Here is a 19,747-nt window from a genome sequence, read left to right on the forward strand (position 1 = left end):
GGTCGTAAACAAAAAAAGGAACAAGAAATCAAAAGTGCGAATTCCCCCGGAGGCAATTGTAATCTCCAGCAGAGGACATCCAACGTATGCCGAGATACTGAGAAAGGTGAAATCTGACCCCGACCTAAGAGACCTAGGCGGAAATGTTAGGAAAATCCGGAGAACCCAGAAAAGGAATCTCACGTTTGAGCTGAAAAAATCCTGCGGGGAAAACTGACGGCTTTCGTAACCAAGTTATAAACTCACTTGGGGAGAATGTCGCGGTTCGTTCCCAAAAACATCAGATCTATTTACAGTGCAGGAATCTCGATGAACATCCAGAGAAGAGATCTGCACTACCTTGAAGCAACAATTCAAGTTGGAGAAATTCATCAAAGAATCTATCGTGAGCCTAAGCTTATGGCGGTAATCAAACGGCCGCAATCCGACTGCTAGTGAAGACAGTGCAGAAGTTGTTGGCCATGGGAAGATTCATATTAGACGTGATGTTTGCCGATTAAGGGAACAGATCTCTTTAAAGAGGTGCTTCAAATGCCTAATGTTTGCACACTTCGCGAAGGCATGCACTAGCGTTGAAGCGTAGATGTTGAAGGTATGGGAAGGAAGAACATATTACCAAGGAGTGCGATAGAGACCCCAAATGCATTTTGTGCGAAGGAAACGAGGGACGGGATGACCGGTGTGTAAATGGCAAGAATTTAGGAAGGCGTTAACTGCAGCGAAAAAATGAGGTTAATACAAATAAACCTCAATCATTGCAGGGTCGCACAAGATTTGCTTGCGGAGACCACTTACGCATCCGCGATGAAGATTGCTATCATTAGTGAACCATACAGAAATCTTGACGGTGGTGTATGGGCCACAAATTCGACCTGTGGAGCGGCAATATGGGCATCCGGTCGTCAAGTCATTCAATATAGCATTGGTCAGACGGCTAGTGGCTTTGTGTGGACAAAAATAAGCGGTATATTCGTAAACAGCTGCTACGCCCTACCGAGCCTCACACTGGATGTGTTTGAAGCCAACCAGTTCATGACGCATGGGGACGAGCTCCAAAGGTGATAGCCGGTGGCTTTAATCAGTGGGCTATCGAGTGAGGCAGCAAAGAGACTAACGCAAGGGAGCGGTGCTTATTAGAAGCATTCGCCCAGTTGGATGTAGTTCTGACTAACGAAGATGATGTAAACACTAATTAGAAAGGGGGATCTGATTCAATTGTAAATCTGACTTTTGTCAGCCCTGCACTAGCACGTGACATGTCTTGCATAGTTAGCGAGGACTTGACGTACAGCCAAACCCAGGCAATCACCTTTGAACTAAGGACAGAGCCACAAGGCCCGCACACCAGAAGCCGAAATCCAAAAGATTACCAGGATGGTCTGCAAAAGCGATGGATAGGCAAACATTTAGTGAGGTGTGACTAGACCTGCCTCCACGGATAGAGCTCTCCATGTTACACAAAGCATCTCTGAAGCATGTGACGCGTCGATCCCTACAGATACTCATTCCCCACTAAAAGACCAAATTATTGGTGGAATAATGAACTTGCCAGCCTTCGATCGATTTGCCACAGTGCCAGACGAACGGCTCAGAGGGCGATAGGTAGGATCGATCAAGGCCAAAAAGAGAATGCCCATAGGGAAACCCGCAAGAACCTCAACCTCACCATCCAGCGGAGTCTTGGAAGCGAACATAAATCCGGGGGGTAGTGCCTATAAAATCCTGACAGGTCGATTCAGAGGCCGATCATCTTCGCAGATCACGTGTCCTATGCTTTTGTTGAAAACCATCCAGGGGTTATTCCCAAGCAAGAGGGGGGTACTGACACCTTCCACCGCCCCCTCAATCTGACGCCGATTCCACTAGTCACCAGGGACGAGCTCCTGGAGATGTGCGGTCGAATAGGCGACAGCAAAGCCCCAGTTCTGGAGGGTATACCGAATAAGGCCTAACTTGCCGTCAAATGTAGACCTGATATGTTCGCCGAACTGTTCAAAACGTGCATGTCCGAGCGTATCTTTCCATATGTCTTCTAGACGCTATGGGGAAAATGTTCGAGCGGGTTATTTGTAATAGATTACTCCCAGTCGTCGAGAGCCAAGGAGGCCTTTTAGATAGGCAGTATGGGTTCCGTAAAGTCATATCAACCATTGATTCCATCAAAATGGTTACTGGCTCGGCCGAAAATGCAATTCACGGAAAGGGTTGTACCAGCAAATATTGTGTGGTGGGCACCCTGGATGTGAGCAATGCATTCAACTCGGTCAATTGGAACTTTATACGAAAGTCTCTGGCAACCATTGGTGTTCGATCCTACCTCGCCGCTATTATCGATAGTTACTTGCAGGAGCGGACAATCTGGTATAATACCGATAATAGACCCAAGGAGTACATTGTCTCGGCAGGTGTCCAACAGGGCTCTGTACTGGGCCCACTACTGTCGAACATCCTGTATAATGATGTAGTTAACTTTCCGGTTCCGGAGGAGGCCACGGCGGTGGGTTACGCCGACGATATAGCGCTGGTTGTGATCACAAAGGATGATGAGTTGTACTCAAGCGTGGCAATCAGTGTTGTTAACGCTTCGTTAGGGAGTGCTGGACTGGCACTCGCAAAGGAAAAGACATTTTGTTCGGACTAATTTACTTACGTCCTGACGCCGTCCATGTGTCAAGAACCCTTGCCCATTTCTCGACAGAACCGGGGCCCGTTCTGCCGTGTGACTGAGGTGGAGACAGATCATGTTATTTCTAACGACATTGGATGCATTTTCTTGGTCGCCTGTCGTGGGATCTGTCAGCATGAGAGATCAGGTAGGATTTAGCATAGTGGAATAACTCCAACTATACTTTCTTTATCTCTTTCCCTGATCTCAGCATTTTATTTTTGATTTATCGAGGATAGTACAGAGTACTTTGCCTCAAACCCTCCAGGACTTAGGACCAGCATACTATGTTGATGATCTAATCTAAGATAAGGAAACACCAATATCAGGAATCAATTCCAGTTCCAGGATTAATAAAGTAGTCATTTTCAATTCAGCAGTTCGCACTACAGATTCCCATTCGTCAAAATCTTTATTCGATGTTCCAAGAAATTGTTCGGTGTAAGCCAATACTAAAGATTTTTTCCTAGTCTAGATATGAGTGCAGGCTACCTCTATGTAATGAATCCGCACAACAGCTCCACGAATCGTAATCTGTAATTAGCAGTTTAATCTCATCGAATAATACATCCATACTCGTATATGATACAACCAATTTTCGTACTTATTTATCAGCGACTCATTGCATTTCTTAGCTGGATGCGATAAGATACAACTCAATCTTATTTCTTTTGTCGTGTTCAGTTAAAGCGAACTCGGTCATTGAATAAGAGTGAAATACCCGCCCCGAACTCGTTATCAAAGGGCAATTATTTCTTTTAAGTTTATTTTAGCGAAGGTAACTTTAGCATCAGGAGGTAAACTCCTTCAATACGTGATCGAATAAACTACTACCTTTGTCGTGAATATCGGAAATTTTCGGATGTGTTTTCAGCGTGGTCCTATCAAGCAAACGATATTGGAGTCAATCAAACAAATACAGTGAAAACGATCGTTAAGTGGAAAAGAGTGCTCTAGTTAAACAAGTGGAAAACCGGAAGCTCAACGCTTCAGGTATGAACGATTTTGTGTATTTCTGGTGTAAGTATATTTGAGTGTAGATCTGTTCTGTTCTGTTAGTAATAGTGCGATTCCCACCAAACTTGGTAGTATCTTCGATGGCGCTTCAGCTCAAATCGAGCCTTGGCCTCCCGGATGCATCGCCTCCAATTAACTTGATCCAAAGACCGCGTCCCTCAATTAAAAAATCTTAGAATTGATCTGCAATCAGCGCCCACTGAGTGCTCCCAACATTTCCTTGGCATCCCTTTTTGGTCAGCTACAATCGACTCTGTTTTTCAATACTTGTCACCAAATCCTTCACTCGTGCATTCGTTCGATGTGGCCAGCCCACTATAATTTCCGGATTTTAACTTGTGTTGCTAGTTGCTAGGGACCAGATACCGGCCGCCTTCTAAGGCTCCAGGGATGACCGTCACGAGTAATAGATCGTACTCGTGCCTGCCAAATATGCAGGAATATCTAAACATACGGATTCGTTTCGCTTCTTTTTGCCGTACCAGCCGTTCTAGTGGAACTTTCTGGACCTCATATAACGAGCCTATCGTAGTCAGGACATTGGTGATCGCATTTGTCAGGATTTCCTTGTCTACCATCCAACTCGTTCAAGTAGTCCACTGCTGTCAAGTAAGTAGATATAACCTGCCCATTTAAGCCATCTGAGTCCATCCTGATAAGCCAGCCGGGCACCCTGATTCTATAACTGTATTTAGCTTCTCAGTGAATTCTTTCAATCGAGTCGAAAGTGCGGAGTTATAAGCTAGTCGTGCGTTGATTAGAAACTTCTGCTGAGTTGCCCTTCCGGAGATCCTTAATGTCGTTGTAGACCTCCTCGTTAGCACCAAACACAGCTGTCAACACCTTTCCTAATAGACCTTTTCTTATCCTTTTTTCCGCCGGGAGGTCCAGCAGCTCATCGATCTTGCTGGTAACATCCTTCCATTTAGAATCTAGATGTTTTATCAGCACGTCACAATGGGTAGTGGCTTCTACTCTCGTAGCTTCTCTGCACATTGCCTGTGACTGACTTAAGACATCATTCATGTTCCAGTGATCCTTGATGACATCATGAACCGGGAAATGTAACTCTTCTCGAATGATTTGGGCCCGTTCTAATTTCTCAACACAGTACCCAACTTCAGGCTTCCAAATTTCGTATTTGCCTGCCAAAATATATGGTGCAAATAGTGTTCCAAATGGTAGGAATAGGATCGCGATATTTAGCAATGAACGTGCCCAAGTACATGCTGACACGCTGGGTTTTTCAGGATTCCGCACTTTTAGGTTTAGTGTTATGCTTTGGCCCACTATGGTTTGGGGCGGGGACATTCTTTGGATACCTCCTTTTCGTTGATATTGGCTTCCTAGTTAAAACCTTTTCGCTTTCATCAGCAGGAGTGACTCCTCTGGTAATTCCAGAGAGAGATTCACCACGCCAACTTGCTTCTCTAATGAACTATGGTAACGGAAGGTAACTGCTTGTATTTTCCGATCGCTTCTGGGATGAATGGCGCTAATACGAGGCAATGGCCATTTTGTCGACGGTGTTTCTCTCACCTTAATATGAACTAGTTGTCCGAGCTTCATGCTGTGAATCTTCTTGGGTTTGTAAGTGATACTGGTATTCCCGAATCCACTTCTTCCAGAATACCTGATGCAAAGACCTTATCTGCTGCCATCGTTCATACAGTTCACGCTGACTTCTCTCCACGTCCGGTAGAAATTTTAACGGACGGTGAACCAAAAAATGACTTGGTGTCAAGGCCTCTAAATTTTTGGGATTGTTGGCATAATACTGTTGGTACCAATCGTGCTTCATCTAAAATGCACTTCAATTGCCGTTTGGCTGACTTTTCAGCTTCCTCCCACAACCCGCCAAGACGTGGCGAAGCGACTGGAATAAAACGCCATGTAACCCTGTCCTTCGATGTTCTCGTGGAGACCTTTTCTGACGCGGATATTATAACCTCACTAGTTCCAGGTGTACCGCTTTCGTCACCATGCAGACAAAAACACAGACATACCCTTGCAGCGTTGCTGTTGAATGACCCTTTGACATTCATGTTTTGAATGGACCGACATAGTCTACGCCACAATGCAAAAATGGCGGACTTGGCGTGATCCGGACTGCAGGAAGATCCCCAATTAACTGTTGTTTTCGCTGGCACGTGTATCGTACACATGTAAGACAACGACGTATCTCACCGCGTATTATTTTCTGATCATTCAGGATCCAGTAGCGCATGCTTTCATGAAGCGCGTGCATGTGTGCCTCATGAATGAATAGCTGAGTAACGTAGTGATCTCGAGGCGACAGCGTCTGCATGCCGAAGTCTACCCCCAACCCTTAACAGACCCCGATGATCAACAAATGGATGTAATTTTGCTAGTTTCCTCCCCAACGGTCCATTCTTCTTCACGGCCTCGATTTCTTCTGCGAATGCTGACTTGGATAAGTCGTAGTACTCTTCGCCGACTTTGCTCATGTTTGGCGGCGGTGATCGGTCTTTTCATCTTGATGAAAATCGAGTGGGATATGGCACAATCCTTACGAGTTTCGCAAAACTGGAAGACTGGGTTAGCAAGTCGAAATCATTAGACACAACAAGCAACTTCGATTTGGTCATTTTGATCAGAGAGCCATTGCGGCTCTTTCCACCACAAATTGTGTCTTCGTAACTCCCCCGGATTGATGCCTGTTGAGGCGCAATCAGCGGGGTTCTCTTTGGATTTGCCGTGTCCCCAAATCCAGGTCCTTTTGCATATGCTCCGAATCTACGCCATTCGATTGGCGTTCAGTCAGTCTCCTCTTCTGCGAAGAAAACACAATCGCTGAGTCACTCAGTTCTGCTAATAACAATGCACCCTTGAGCTCCAGTTTCGGTAAGTTTATCTTTGTTTTTAATGGTATTACCCAAGCTTTACTACGAAACAACGACACTTTTTTACAACCGTCCAGTTGGATAACCTTGCTATACACAACTGCGCCGTATAAAGCTTCTGATGCATCATAAAATCCGTCCAGCTCACACCGGGCTTTTGCAGAGTAGCCGATCCAACGAGGTACATGGCACCCCTCCAGCAGCGGTAGTTCGGATTCGAGGCGTTTTCAGGCCGTCAAAATATCTGCCGAGGGGACGTCATCTCATCCAAACACTCTGCATCAGTATCTTTGAAGCGATGGTTACTGGTGCCGGCTACTGAAGCGGATAGAAAATCCCCCCGTCTTTTGTTGGATCGCGCATCAGTTCCAGGGTGGTAATTGCAGACTCTTGCATGAACTCGAGGAAACTTTCATTTCCTAGCGTCCTCGGGGATCCTGTCCAACAACCTTGAATCGTTGGAAGTCCACTTTTGTAGGTTAAAACTGCCTGACCTCAATAGTTCCGTCATTTGATTGATTTGGATTTTTGCTCCTTTTCTGGTTTCAGCCCCGCTCAACATGTTGTCGATGTAGAAGTCTTCCTTTAGATGTCTGGTTGCTACAGGATACCTTGCCTAAAGTTCTGACTGACAAACATGAAGCTGAAGTTTCCCCAAACGATACTGTCATAAGCACGTATTCTTGGACCGGCATGTCTCTAGTTGGTCTGTACAAAACCCGTTGAAAATTTCTGTAACAGGGTTGCACCTTCACCATACGGAACATCTTTTCTATATCTGCTGAGACCGCGAACTCCCATTTTCTCCACTTCAGCAATATCTGAGCGAGATCGTCCTGTAATTTCGATCCATCATGCAGCTCCATAGGTCCTAACTCGACATATTCACTCATGGCCATATGATAGTCCATGCGTAACTCCGGATTCTTATCCAGGGGTCTCTCCAGTTGCCTGAAACACTCAAATGCTCTGTTCCAGGAGTACCTGGTGCTGGCCTAGCTGTCACTTTCAAAACGATATTCGGAATTCCACCCAGCCCGGGGGTCTTAATTTCAGCGAATTTCCTTGCTACATCTAAAACTTCCTTTTCGAACCACTATAGGAATTTCCTTGTATAATTCACATTCTCTGGGAAAAGAGTGTTCAATATATTCAACGCAGGACAAGCCATGGGTCAATCTGTCTGTCATCTGTCTGACACAGTCGATTTACACAGGGACGACTATGCCAATTATCAAAAAAGGTCATCCCGGTTCACATGGTACCAGATAACTTTCTTTAAGACTTCGTGACAAGAGCCACTTCAGATGAGTCCCTTGCAAACTCGGGTCTGATCGCCCTACTCGAGTACTTGGGAACAACACTGTAAAAAAAAATACAGGCTTTATTTTTGAAGATGATTCGACACCCTGTTATCGGTTCCGATCTATAAGTGAGAGGAAAAGTCCTTGTTATCATATAAACGAGCTCCGCGAAGGGCACGTTGAAAATATCTGCGTTACGTGTGTTATAAGACGCAAAACGGCAGGTGATCTCGTCAGCGGCGGAGCAGTACATCAGGCCTGAGGAAAGTTTAAAGAATGTGCATAGATCCAGATAGGATCTACGCTGTTGTAGGAAGGGAAGGTTTAGAAAGCGGAGGCGGGAGGAGTAATCCACACGAGGGAAGCTTTTCTTAAAGAAGAGAGAACGGGTGAATTTACGTTGCACATTTTCAAGGGCAAGACAATCACAGTTACAAGTGGGTGACCAGATCACGAAGCAATACTCGAGGGTATCCCTCACAAGGGAATTGAAGAGAGCTAAGGAGGGTTGGATCGAGTCAAAATCAGAGGAGGAGCGAAGAATAAAGCCTGACAATTTTGCTGCTTGATTGATGACATCGAGGCAATGGGTGTCAAAGCAGAGCTTATTGTCGAAAGTGACTCCGAGGTCTTGAGTGGAATTTAAGCAGGATAAGGGATGTCCGTTAAGCGAGTAGGAGAGAGTAGTGTGTGAGGATTTTAGGGAGTAGCACATAGAATGACACTTTCTGATGTTTAGCGCTAAACCATTAGTCGAGCACCAACGAACCAGAGTGTCCAGGTTATATGAAGGGAAACACAGTCCATAGGCGTCGATACAGCGGAAAATAGCTTAAGGTCGTCTGCATAGAGCAAACAGAGACAAGTAAGGTGGGGAGGAAGGTCGTTAATAAAAAATAAAAATAGCAAAGGACCCAGAATAGACCCCTGTGGGACGCTAGAAGAGGGGGAGAAGAAGCGGGAAGTACAGCCGTCAAAAGAGACGCTGCAGGATCGGTTGGAAAGGTAAGAGGCAAGCCATAAAACAAGTGGTATGGGAACGTTTAGGGACGAGAGTTTGGATAGAAGTATCTTGTGATTTACAGTGTCGTAGGCTTTCGCGAAGTCAGTGTAAATGGTATGCACTTCTTGCCGTGAATTTAGACATTTGGCGACAAAGTTGGTAAAGTCAAGCAGATTGGAGGCAGTGGACCTACGTTTAACGAAGCCGTGTTGTTCTTTCACTATGTGTTGGCCAAAGTGGGCGAACAACCAGTCGCTGACATATCTTTCCAGGATTGTGGAACAGGAGGAGAGGAGGGAAATGGGACGGTAATTCTCGGCAAGCGAACGATCGCCACTTTTGTGAATGGGGATAATGAGAGCCTCTTTCCACAAACTGGGAAAATGATTCTCTTCAAGGCTTTTGTTAAAAATAAGAGATAGGGGAAGGGAGATGGACTAACCAGTTTTGATCAAAAAGAGGTTTGGAAGACCATCGTAGCCAGGTCCGACCTTGGCATCAAGTTCGCCAATGAGGTATTCGACAAGGATAGAGGTAAGAAGGGGAATGGTAGGCGATGCGGGGCAGGCTACATCTACTATCGGGAGGGATTCGGAGGAAGGAGGAGGAACATAGACTGATGAAAAGTAGCGGCAGAGTAAATCACAAGATCGTTGGGGGGAGTTAGCTGAGAAGCCAGAGAATTTAATGGACGGAGGGGATAACTGGGCGGGGCAGCGGGAGTTGCGAATGTGGGACCAGAAAGGTTTCAGATTTCCGCGCTTTAGTGAGTCTTCCACGCTGGACAAATATTCGTGTCTGGACTTACGTATTAAAGATTTGATCGAGGAACGAAGAGATTTGAAAAAAACTAAGTCAGCAACGTTTCTAGAAGACAGGAATTTCTTTCTCGCAGTCTGTTTTTGACGTAGTTTTTTGCGAATTTCAGTGGTGAACCAGACGGGGTAAGGGGGGGGGGGAACGTAACAAGGAAGAAGATCAGATAAAATGGTATAGAAAGTGTTGAGTGCTTGGTCACATGTAAATGGAGAGAGCAGGGGGACCCAGTTGATTGACGCCAGGGCTGAGTTCAGACCTTCGAAGTTCGCCTTACGAAAGTTGAACTTGGTAGGCTTGCGAGCGACAGGAGAGTGGAGTCGGGATATCTGAACATCGAACTCGAGAGCAGGATGATGGTCGTCAGGGGCAAAGTAAGACGGAGCATGAAGGGATTGGGAAAGATAACGTACAGGAAGGTTAGAGAGAACAAGGTCAAGAGTGCGATCTAAGTGGTTTCTAGAAAGGTTAAATTGGAGGGCCCCACAGGTGTACATGAAAGTGGATAGAGGAAGGGAAGGGTGGGGTCGAGTTATTAGGGAGGGAGGGAAGGCCAGGTGTAACGGGCCAGGAGAGCATTGGAAGATTAAAATCACCACAGAGGATGAAAGGAAGTGAGAGAAACAAAACGGTTAGGGCCTCTGATAATCTGTCGAAGAAATCCTCGTACAGAGAAGGCGGACTTAGGCAGGGAAAATATACACACGATATGATAAAGGGACATACGTTTGGCGGAAGGACACGTATGGTAACAGAATCGTTGGAGGAGGAGGAGGAGGAAAAGATGATTTCGGCACGGAGAGGAGACTTAACAGCTATTAGGGCACCTCCGCCAGTTGTCTTGCCAAGCGCAACGCAGTCTCTGTCACAACGAAAGACAGAGTAACCTTCGAGGAGCTCAGAATCTAAAATCCTGTCATCCAGCCAGGTTTCAGAAATGCAGATGACATGATGTTGGAATGCTAAGGCAGACAGTTTGAAATCCGACAGCTTGGTCCTTAGACCCCTTACATTTTGATAAAATAGCGTATAGTTATTGGAATCATTCAAGTTCGGCGAGGCAGGCGGGCGGGCCGGAAATTTTCACGAATCTTAGACCTCTGATAAGGCTTAACGAAGACCCCCTGTGGCCAACAGGAGGATTGGACGATAGCATCGAAGTCATGGGAATATGTCACTTTGAAGGAAGCTATCACTCGGTCAGGAGAGCCATCCTTCGTCAGCTTCACACAGGAAAGAGGTGACAAAGTTGAGTTGCTTTTGCTTCTGATATAGGCCAGAATTTCGTCGGGCGTAGTGGAGTATGCTAGCCTTGACACGAACAGCTGTTTCGGTGGCGAAGCGACGTTCAATTGGGGGCCGCTCGGACGACATAAGGTCGGAAGGGCCTGCGGTTCAGCGGTGGCGGGCGTCGATGATACACAGGAGGAAGCGTGCGGTGGTGCTAATGTAGCGACTGTAGGATAAACGCCAGAACTTCGTAGCGCATCCGATGTTGCGTAGGGAACTTGTCCCTCGGATGGAGGATTTTTTAGTAGGCTAGCGGACGTCATCGGGTTGATACCATCTTTTATGGACACACTGGAATTAAGCGAGGCAGATAGAGGCAGAGAATTAGAATTAGTCGAGTTTTGTTAGCTGCAGTCGGCGGCGAGGTAGAAACAGAGCCAGTCAGCGGCATCTCAGGAGCTGAGACTACGCTGGTGCTCGATAAAGCAGCAGCTCGCGGGGGCATAATTGTCGGCGATTTTGAAACTGCAAGTTGAATCGATGCCAAAGTCGCCGTGTGTTGATGCAGCAGCTGAATTGCATCCGATAGCGTGGTACCGCAGCAGGCGTTACAACGATAGGTAACGTTAGGGGAAAATTTAGCCCGAATATCTATAAACGCAGAGGGAATACCCAAGCGCTTGGCGTAGAAGATCGGACCACAGTACCCATCGCAGTCTAAAAATTTGGAGCGAATAGACTCCGGCTCCTTATAAATGGCACACAGAGTACCATAAATCGGTGAGGAAGTTGCCATAATAAATTTGAAAAAAGGTGATTAAACGCACAAGCCACGGGAATGTAGTCACAATAGTTTATCGATAATAGTAATATGAAGTTCAATTGAGAATGAAATTACCCGCCCTCTGTAAAGATTCGGAGTATAGTTTATTAGGGGAAAAAAAGTGTGAAGCGGCGCGCAGGAGGATCGAACTCAGTATCTAGCGCAGAAGAGGCGAGCGTGTTGCCGCAGTACCACGTAACACTTTCTGTATCCTCGACAACAGAGAAACAGGAATTAGTAACGAAGATCGCCTGATATGGAAAAAAAGTCAGAGTTATTTGCAAATCACTGCACTTCAAACAAAAGCTAATTGACCGGGGAACAGTAATTCCAAAATTAGATGCAAAATATTGTTTTCGGAAGAAAATTTTAAGTCTTTGAGAGCACACAAGAAACGCGAGAATTAGCCGTTTCACTTGCGCGAGGTATTGACACAACGCACAGCACCAACGGGTTTCTCAGAGAAAGGCTCAGAGAATAAGGTTATATCCTGACAAGCATTTTTACGGTTCGTCCTAGTTTTCTATTCGGTTCAAGATAACTTCATATGTTCTACCAAACAGATGTATGAAAATCCGAGAATCAGAAGACATTGCGGAAACTGGATTCAGTTTTCCCAATAACTCTTCCAACGCTCTGTTCACCCCCCCCCCCCCCCTCACGACCCAGACTAACATTTATGTTTGTTTAATATGAAAACCGCCGCTAACTGAAAAACCTGCAACGTTCAATGCGGAGCTCACCGGGGTTTCTTTCTTGCGTCCAATTTCTCTGGGTATCGCCACATTTGGTGGTGTAGCAATACCCATGTCCTCATTCTCAAGTAACTTCGGCTTCTTTCGCAGTGCCTTTCATTGTTGTCGGCTGGGAGCTCTCCCAGGTTCATAGTGTCCAGGCTGCTTGGATCTGTTTCCATATACGCGAATTAAACCAGTTGCGTCCCCATCATCAGCTTCCCTTTCTTCCGCTTTTTCTAGTAGAGGCGGAGGAGAAGGTTCTGAAAGCAAGCCTGTAATCTTTTTTCCTGTGCGGCTGAAGTTTCCTTCTGCCAAGCTTTCGTCTTCCGTTTTTTGAAAAAGTTAGGCAACAGTGTCACCGACAGGCCGGGCATAATCAGGTTTCCAGTTCCTCTCATTAAGGGAGTTGCTGTACTATCCTGGTCGACCACCTGCAGATACCAGGTGCAGATTTTCCACTTAAGTGGAGAGCCTGTCTACCACAGATTACTCCGTGGGGAAGCATGAATTTGGTGAGCCCTCTAAAATTTGTGCCTCAGCCACGACCTGATATCTTAAAATCGCGGGTGGATACGAAGTTTGTGACTTCTAACCACTTGGAGAGTTAGAATTTGTTGTTTCTATCTCCATGTATTTTTGGACACCCTAAACTACCACCACCATGACAAGATGCTACCCGAGGGGGAGTTCAGTAATTCTTCATAATATCTAACACAATGCATATCACCCTAATAAAACGATCTTCCGAGTCTTCAGTGATTATTTCTTCTAGACCGGGACCCAGTTCTATTATTAATTCACTATGCTATCCTGTCCTTAATTTCGTACACCCTTCTATTGAACATCAGTGAATTCCACGTGATTCCTTCTCTTACAGATCCGGACAAGATTCAATGTTACTCCCCACAACCTCTAAACGACCAAGAGGCGTACCAAATGAAAATCAGGATTTTGAGAACAGAACGATCATTTCCTCAGGATTGAAGCATGTCCTGCACGGAATTGAATACCAGACAATAATTCTTAGTCAGTGTTTTTGGCGAGTGGTAGACAACAAAGTGGACGATTTTCTGATAGCAACTGAGTTACCTGAAGCTGAAAAATTTGACGATGTCGTTGTTAGATACAAAAAGGATGGGAAAGTAATAGCTCGTCTTCTACAAGTTAAACACAAACAATCGAGCGATCATGAAGAAATTAAACTCAACGACTTACTCACCGCGAATCAAACAAATAAATATTCTATCCTGAAATATTTCCGGTCATTTCAAGGAATCCGCTCTCGATACTTATCCAACTCCCCAACTTCCGGTATTTTCGCGGGTTGTACCATTCAGGATTTAGTACTTCTAACAAATGAAAACATTGATGATGAAGTTGTCGCAGGGTGCTTAGAAATTGACAGGGAAAACCCATTAGAGGATGATATTCTTCTAAAAATTCATGACCCCAATGCCAGAAAATACAGAATCAGGACTACAGACAACCAGTTGACGCGCCGATTAGAGTCTTTTCTGGTGACTGAGTCAGATTTTCCAAAGCTGGTCAACGTCCTTGCTGACTTTTTACTAGGTAAAACAAAATTAAGTCTGCAGGTGAAAGTTTGCAAGGATTATTTATATCCTTTGGTGAAATATGTCTTGGAATTTGAGAGGGGATTTAGCTGCTTCGCGATGCTTTCGGAAAATTTCAAGGAAAAATACAGAAAACGACCAGATGAAGTGAACATATTAAGAGTAGCATTGGCCCGGGAGATAGCATTTCGCGAGAAGGTGGACTTTGACATACGAATTTCGAAATCTCGCAGAACTGGCACAACAAGCACAAGCGGCCAACCTAGAGAAAGGGAACTTCCCCCTCCAGATTATGTACAGACTAACAATTTGAATGAGTTAGCAGACCGATTTGCAAAGGCTCTTCGACCCCCTGGAGACGTAAATAGCCGTGCTCTGTCAGAAGAGTTTTGTGTACGCAATGCAATTGCTAGGGAAATTGTTGACTGTGGCGAAAAAACATTTCGAGAGAAATTCATAAACGGAGATAAGACCTTAACGCTGCAAGCACAAATTTTCCGAGCTATTCTCATTGGAAAAGTGATAGACGACTCAGTGGCCGAATTTGAATTTCAAGCGTTAGCATCAGGAACTTTCGAAACAACGAAAGGCTTTGGCACTCGATTTATACCCCATAGCGAACCACAAATTGAAGAGCCGATTGAATTCGCAAAAGAAATTGCAGATCTTATAACAAACTGTGAAGACGACGAGCGAAATATTGAAATCACTGAACAACCCGGAAGCGAGAAATTTATACAGAATTTCTGTGAACTGGCCGGTCATACCATAGTGAAAGTATCTTCGTGGAATGAGTTCAGTGGGAACTTCTTAAACGGCCGCGTAATCTCAGAAGACGTCAGGAAGTTCCGTGACTCGCTGAAGGAATGTTTGGGTGAGGAAGCATTCCACACCCTTGATACCTACAAACTGCACATTGACATCAATTTCTTCGATAGCTGCGAGGAAGCGAATCTCTTCAAAACTCTACCTACCCCACCGACCTATCAATCCATAATTGATTTTTGTGACAAATTCAGGTTGGTCGTAGGTTATCCTAACCAAAAGAAGACTTTCGAGTTACTCAAGGACGAACTACAAATTACTCATCGGAAGTTAGATCAGGAAGCGTACCTTAGCTTATTGGTGGGAGGAGTGCGTAAGTGGATGGCGGACAACATTGGGACTTTCTATACACCGAAAAAGGCAACAGCCTTCTTACGGGAACTCGACGAACACCTAACCTGCTACGAGATAGACGGAGTTAATCAACTGAAAAATGCCAAATTGACAATGAAGTACTCTTTCGATTGCACCCATCTCAAGGAATATCTGATAAAATTTCTATTGTCGGCAGGAACGAGGGTCCAGATATTCGGGGTCGAAAATATTAAACTTAATTTGTCCCGAATCTTAAATACGTTTAATATATTGAGAGAAAACTACTTGACACTGGCGGATCCAAAGAGGCTAGAATCTTATCTCTTCACCTACGGATATATTTATCTAGCATTCGAAGATGCTTTGAATGAGGCATATCGTGGTACATTGTCCCAAAAGAACCAGGAGCCAACCAAATGGAGTCTGAGAATTATCGATTGCAGTAACAATGACAACCTTCAATCAAAACCTGACAATTGTAAATCGGTGTTGAGACTAATGCTCGAGAAACCGAATGGGTGTAAGGTCAGCAGAAAGATTATCTTCGTTGTTAATGCATCCGTTTTCGACGAATTTAACTCTGCTTTAGTTAAATACGCTCAGCAGGAGGCACAGGAACTCATTGAAATCAAGTCAAACTTACTTGAAACGAAATTTTCGGAACTCGAATATGTCGCACAGAAAGCATTACTGGAAAACTTCAAAGTAACTCTCCAAGGACGAAGTGTTAAACTGGGAGATCTAATATCTTCGGATGGAGTAGATCTTGTTGATGAAGACACTTTGCTTGAACTCGTCGCTGATCGCAACGACGAGGAATCTGAAATCCGCATGGAGGGTGGAAGGCAATTTGGTTCGTTCACCCACAATTCACTTTATGTTAGCCGACGTATAAGACCCAACTTCATCGATCGGTCTCCATTTAATATTCCAACCAATATCCAGGGTGGCGTCTACTATTTGAAAAATGGCAATCAAAGCGACGTGATCGTTATCGCTGAAACGAGGGACAACTTTTCCACTTTGAAGAACCAACAACTTGCCTCCTTTAATGGGAATGTTCACTGGCTTCAAGAACTACAAGGCGAACTCATATGGCGATACTCCATTGGATCTACTAAGATGTTATCCAGCATACCTGGACCGCAAAAAGTTAGTTGGAGTGAGAAACAATTCCTGGAGATAAATGATAACAAAATCACACTTTTGTATGGCATACCTGGTGCAGGTAAATCACAGTTACTTGTCAGTTTGTCCAAGCAACTCGGCAAAGATTCCAGAACCATCTACACAATTCGTGTCAACCTTAGCATATACTCGGATTTCTTTTACAAAAAACAACAAGAACAAAGACCGCTCCAGCCCCTTAACTTCTCTGATTGCGGTGAATTTCTATTGGAAATGTTACAATCACATGAAAATACCAGGCTCAAAACTCAGTTTGAAATCAATGTTTTTCGTGCTTCCTTCAACCAACAAGGATCGGTTAAACTCCAACTGGTCGTGTTCCTAGACGGATTCGATGAAGTATGTCCCGCTTATAAGGAAATCGTTCTACACTATCTACAATACCTCAAGGACTGTCCGTGCTTGTATAAACTTTTCATAACCACTCGACCCATCTTCCGTGCCGACCTTGAGACCGCCTTGAATACACTTGGTTACGAAATCAAAGATCTGTCAAATGAAGATCAAAGTGAACTTTTCTGGCACCTGGTAGCCGAGAAGGGGCTTGAGATCGAGGAGAGTGAAGCCAAGAAGTTCCTCAAGGAAGCTAGATTGAAACTGTCTTCGAAGGATGAGCAATTCACCGCCATCCCCCTTCATTTGAAAATCTTCGCAGATATTTATGCGGAGAAATCTCAGGAGAGAGAAAACCAAGTGGACTTCAGAGATTGTAATAAATCTGAAATGTTTGAAATGTACGTTAAGCAAAAGTATGAGATATTTCTGAAGGATCAAATGCGTTACAATCAAGCAAATGCAACTGCCAGGGAAGAAGCGGAAGGAGCGTATGAGACCTTCTTATCACGACATGAAAAGCTTGCACTTTGGGCACTATACAACCCAGAAGACGTCAGGCAAATTATCAAATCTTTCGAGGACTATCAAGCTGAAGTTGAGGACCTTCTGAGGGAAATTGAATTTGGACAATACAAATTCGGAATCGTTTTCGCAGTTATTGACGGGAGACCTCAGTTTTCACATCGTACTTTTGCCGAATATTTTTCAGCCCGGTATATTCACCGATGTATGGAGCGCTCTGCAAGAGAAGGAGGCATGGGAATTCTGAATATCATCTTAAACGCGGAGAATGGTCCTTTCTTGATGTTCCTGGACAGTATGATTCCGGAGAACAGGAGCTGGGTTTGCCGTGACCAGAGATGTTCCCAGATAACTACAGGAACAATCTCATCTACTCTTCTAAATCTGTCGCAGTGGAGTGCATGGAAAGTTTTCGATTGTGTCTCTGACATTTTGAAGGAAGAATCCAGCATAAAACACCAAATATTTATAGACATCATAGAAAGATTTCCAGATGACGTCAATTACTTCATGTTGCTAGGATTCCTTCTGAAATGGGGCATCGACTTAACCTCGACAACTCCGAGCGGAAAGACAATTTTACATATGTCAGCATCTGAAGCTAGTTCTTGGAAGGCAAGTTCCAGACAGGGAAAACAATCACAATTCTTCTATCGACTGAACCAGAGATTTAAGATTTAAGATTCCAGCAAGTTTGATATGAAATTATTCCAACCAGGCTTTTCTACCCTTGACATTTTCAAAATGTTGATGAAAATGGAAGCAAAATGTACTGCAGATTCGGACAACCTCACACCTTACCATTACGCGGCAGCATCTGGAAATAAGGATATTTGCGAGGAATTCCAATATAAAGACATCATTTCTGAAGTAGATTCGAGACGGGACGCTTACATTGAAGAATTTGGTGCTACAACTCTTTTCGGGAAAGCACTACGAGCTGAACAAGAGCTGGAAAAGTGGCGCATATTAGAGAATGAAAAAAACCCCGGAAACAAGCTTCAAAGTCGCCAAAAACGGAAACGGAAAATTGCAAAAATTTAAATTGAATCTTCAAAATCTTCAATTAGGAATTTTCGAGGTTAGAACATTTAAAGCAATTGGTCACTCATAATAGTTTACAGGCATTTCATCTCTCATCAAAGCTACACACCTTTGTCGCCACTTCCCGTCGTATTTGGGGGGACGTATCGCCGACCATGGTCTCAGAAATACTAGTCGCGACCTAGCCAGAATAAGATGATAAGTAATTAAGCCAAATTAAATTGTCATTTGTAATTTCTGAATAAATTTATGGAAAACGTGTATTTCTTTTATGAAGAGATTTGAGTATGCATTCGCCCCATTTTTCAGATTTTTCGGTTGGGTAGTTACTGACAATGGGTCCGTTCCCACTTTTCCAGCAAATGTCAAAACTAAGACCGACTTCGGAAAGTACTAACCGAGACATTTCATTTGATACCCCACATGACTATATTTGATGAAAAAATAATTACACCCTCCTTTTACATGTATGGGGACCCACCCCCCTCAAATTCGACGTAAAAGGATGTGACTCACTGTCTGTGTGAGCGTTTACAGTTCCCATCTTTCTACCAAATTTGGTGTCAATCACTATAACTGTCTCCGGGAAAAATGCGCGGGCCGGACAGACGGACAGACAGACCTGTGAGGAGTTGCCAGATCTCCAATCAGGCGCGACCCCAGGTGGCGGATAGGAATATACCTATTGATATGTAAATATGTGTTCATGCACTTTTCTTTTCTGACTGTGAATGGGCTAGTTTTTGCTCATCTCTGGTGGCTATGGGAAGGACACCCAGAAAATAAAACCATGCTCGGAACCCCAGTACTGGCAGCTCTCGGGAGTGAGCAAGCGGGCTCTCGGCCGTCGATATCCCTCGACCGAAGTGCCCCGGTGTTGGACAACTTGGCCACCGTGGTATCTAATGTTACAAGTGATTTAGATTTGGAGAAGGAGGTGTTCAAACGAAGCACAACTCTGCCAAGAACACCAATTGCAAAGGCAAAGAATGATGGGCTAAAAGGAGATAGCTGGCCAAAAAAGGCGATTTCGACACCCATCGGATTTGATCAAAAGGTACTCCAGCAGCAGCAAACAGATCCACTGAGTAGAAGCTCATCAATTTGACGATCTCCTCCAATACCAAAATCGCCAAAATAGAAAGCAAATGGGAAATGAAAAAGGTGAAGGAGTCAGTAAAAGGAGTAATCTGGGCAAGACTCACCAAGAACAGGGCCCTGACCCAGAAGAACTACCTTTTATGCAGCTTGGGACTAAAATAGTTGAGCTGTCCGAATTCATCAAGGACAAGCACAATGAGCACCAAGCCATTAAGAACATGGACAGAGCCATCAGGGGGCTTTATAATAGGTCACAGGAAGAAGAAAGAAAGCGTAAGGAAAAGCCGGACATCCCAGCTCCAACAGTGTCACTGGCGACCCAAGTGACACCACAGCACAAGGTCATCGACTTTCGACCAAGTAAGAGAGTGTGAAGCAAAGAG

At 44.6% G+C, this 19,747-nt stretch overlaps 3 protein-coding genes across 3 annotated transcripts in view; all 3 read left to right on the forward strand.

Moving 5' to 3' along the window:
- LOC119655432 overlaps positions 1-19,747 on the forward strand; it is a 51,471-nt gene that overhangs the window by 13,174 nt on the left and 18,550 nt on the right. The gene's annotated exons all lie outside the window — the stretch shown is intronic.
- On the forward strand, positions 3,538-17,900 carry LOC119656223. Its single transcript, XM_038062623.1, has 2 exons — positions 3,538-3,658; positions 13,337-17,900. Exon 2 carries the CDS (start codon positions 13,353-13,355, stop codon positions 17,898-17,900), a length of 4,548 nt encoding a protein of 1,515 aa, XP_037918551.1. The 5' UTR covers positions 3,538-3,658; positions 13,337-13,352.
- Positions 3,559-19,747, forward strand: part of LOC119655431 — a 57,248-nt gene continuing 41,059 nt past the window's right edge. The window contains exon 1 of the mRNA XM_038061323.1: positions 3,559-3,685. The gene's annotated coding sequence lies outside the window, so the exon portion shown is untranslated. The remainder of the gene's footprint in view (positions 3,686-19,747) is intronic.

The sequence above is a fragment of the Hermetia illucens genome, chromosome 4 (genome assembly GCF_905115235.1).
Source record: "Hermetia illucens chromosome 4, iHerIll2.2.curated.20191125, whole genome shotgun sequence".
Taxonomy (NCBI): domain Eukaryota; kingdom Metazoa; phylum Arthropoda; class Insecta; order Diptera; family Stratiomyidae; genus Hermetia; species Hermetia illucens.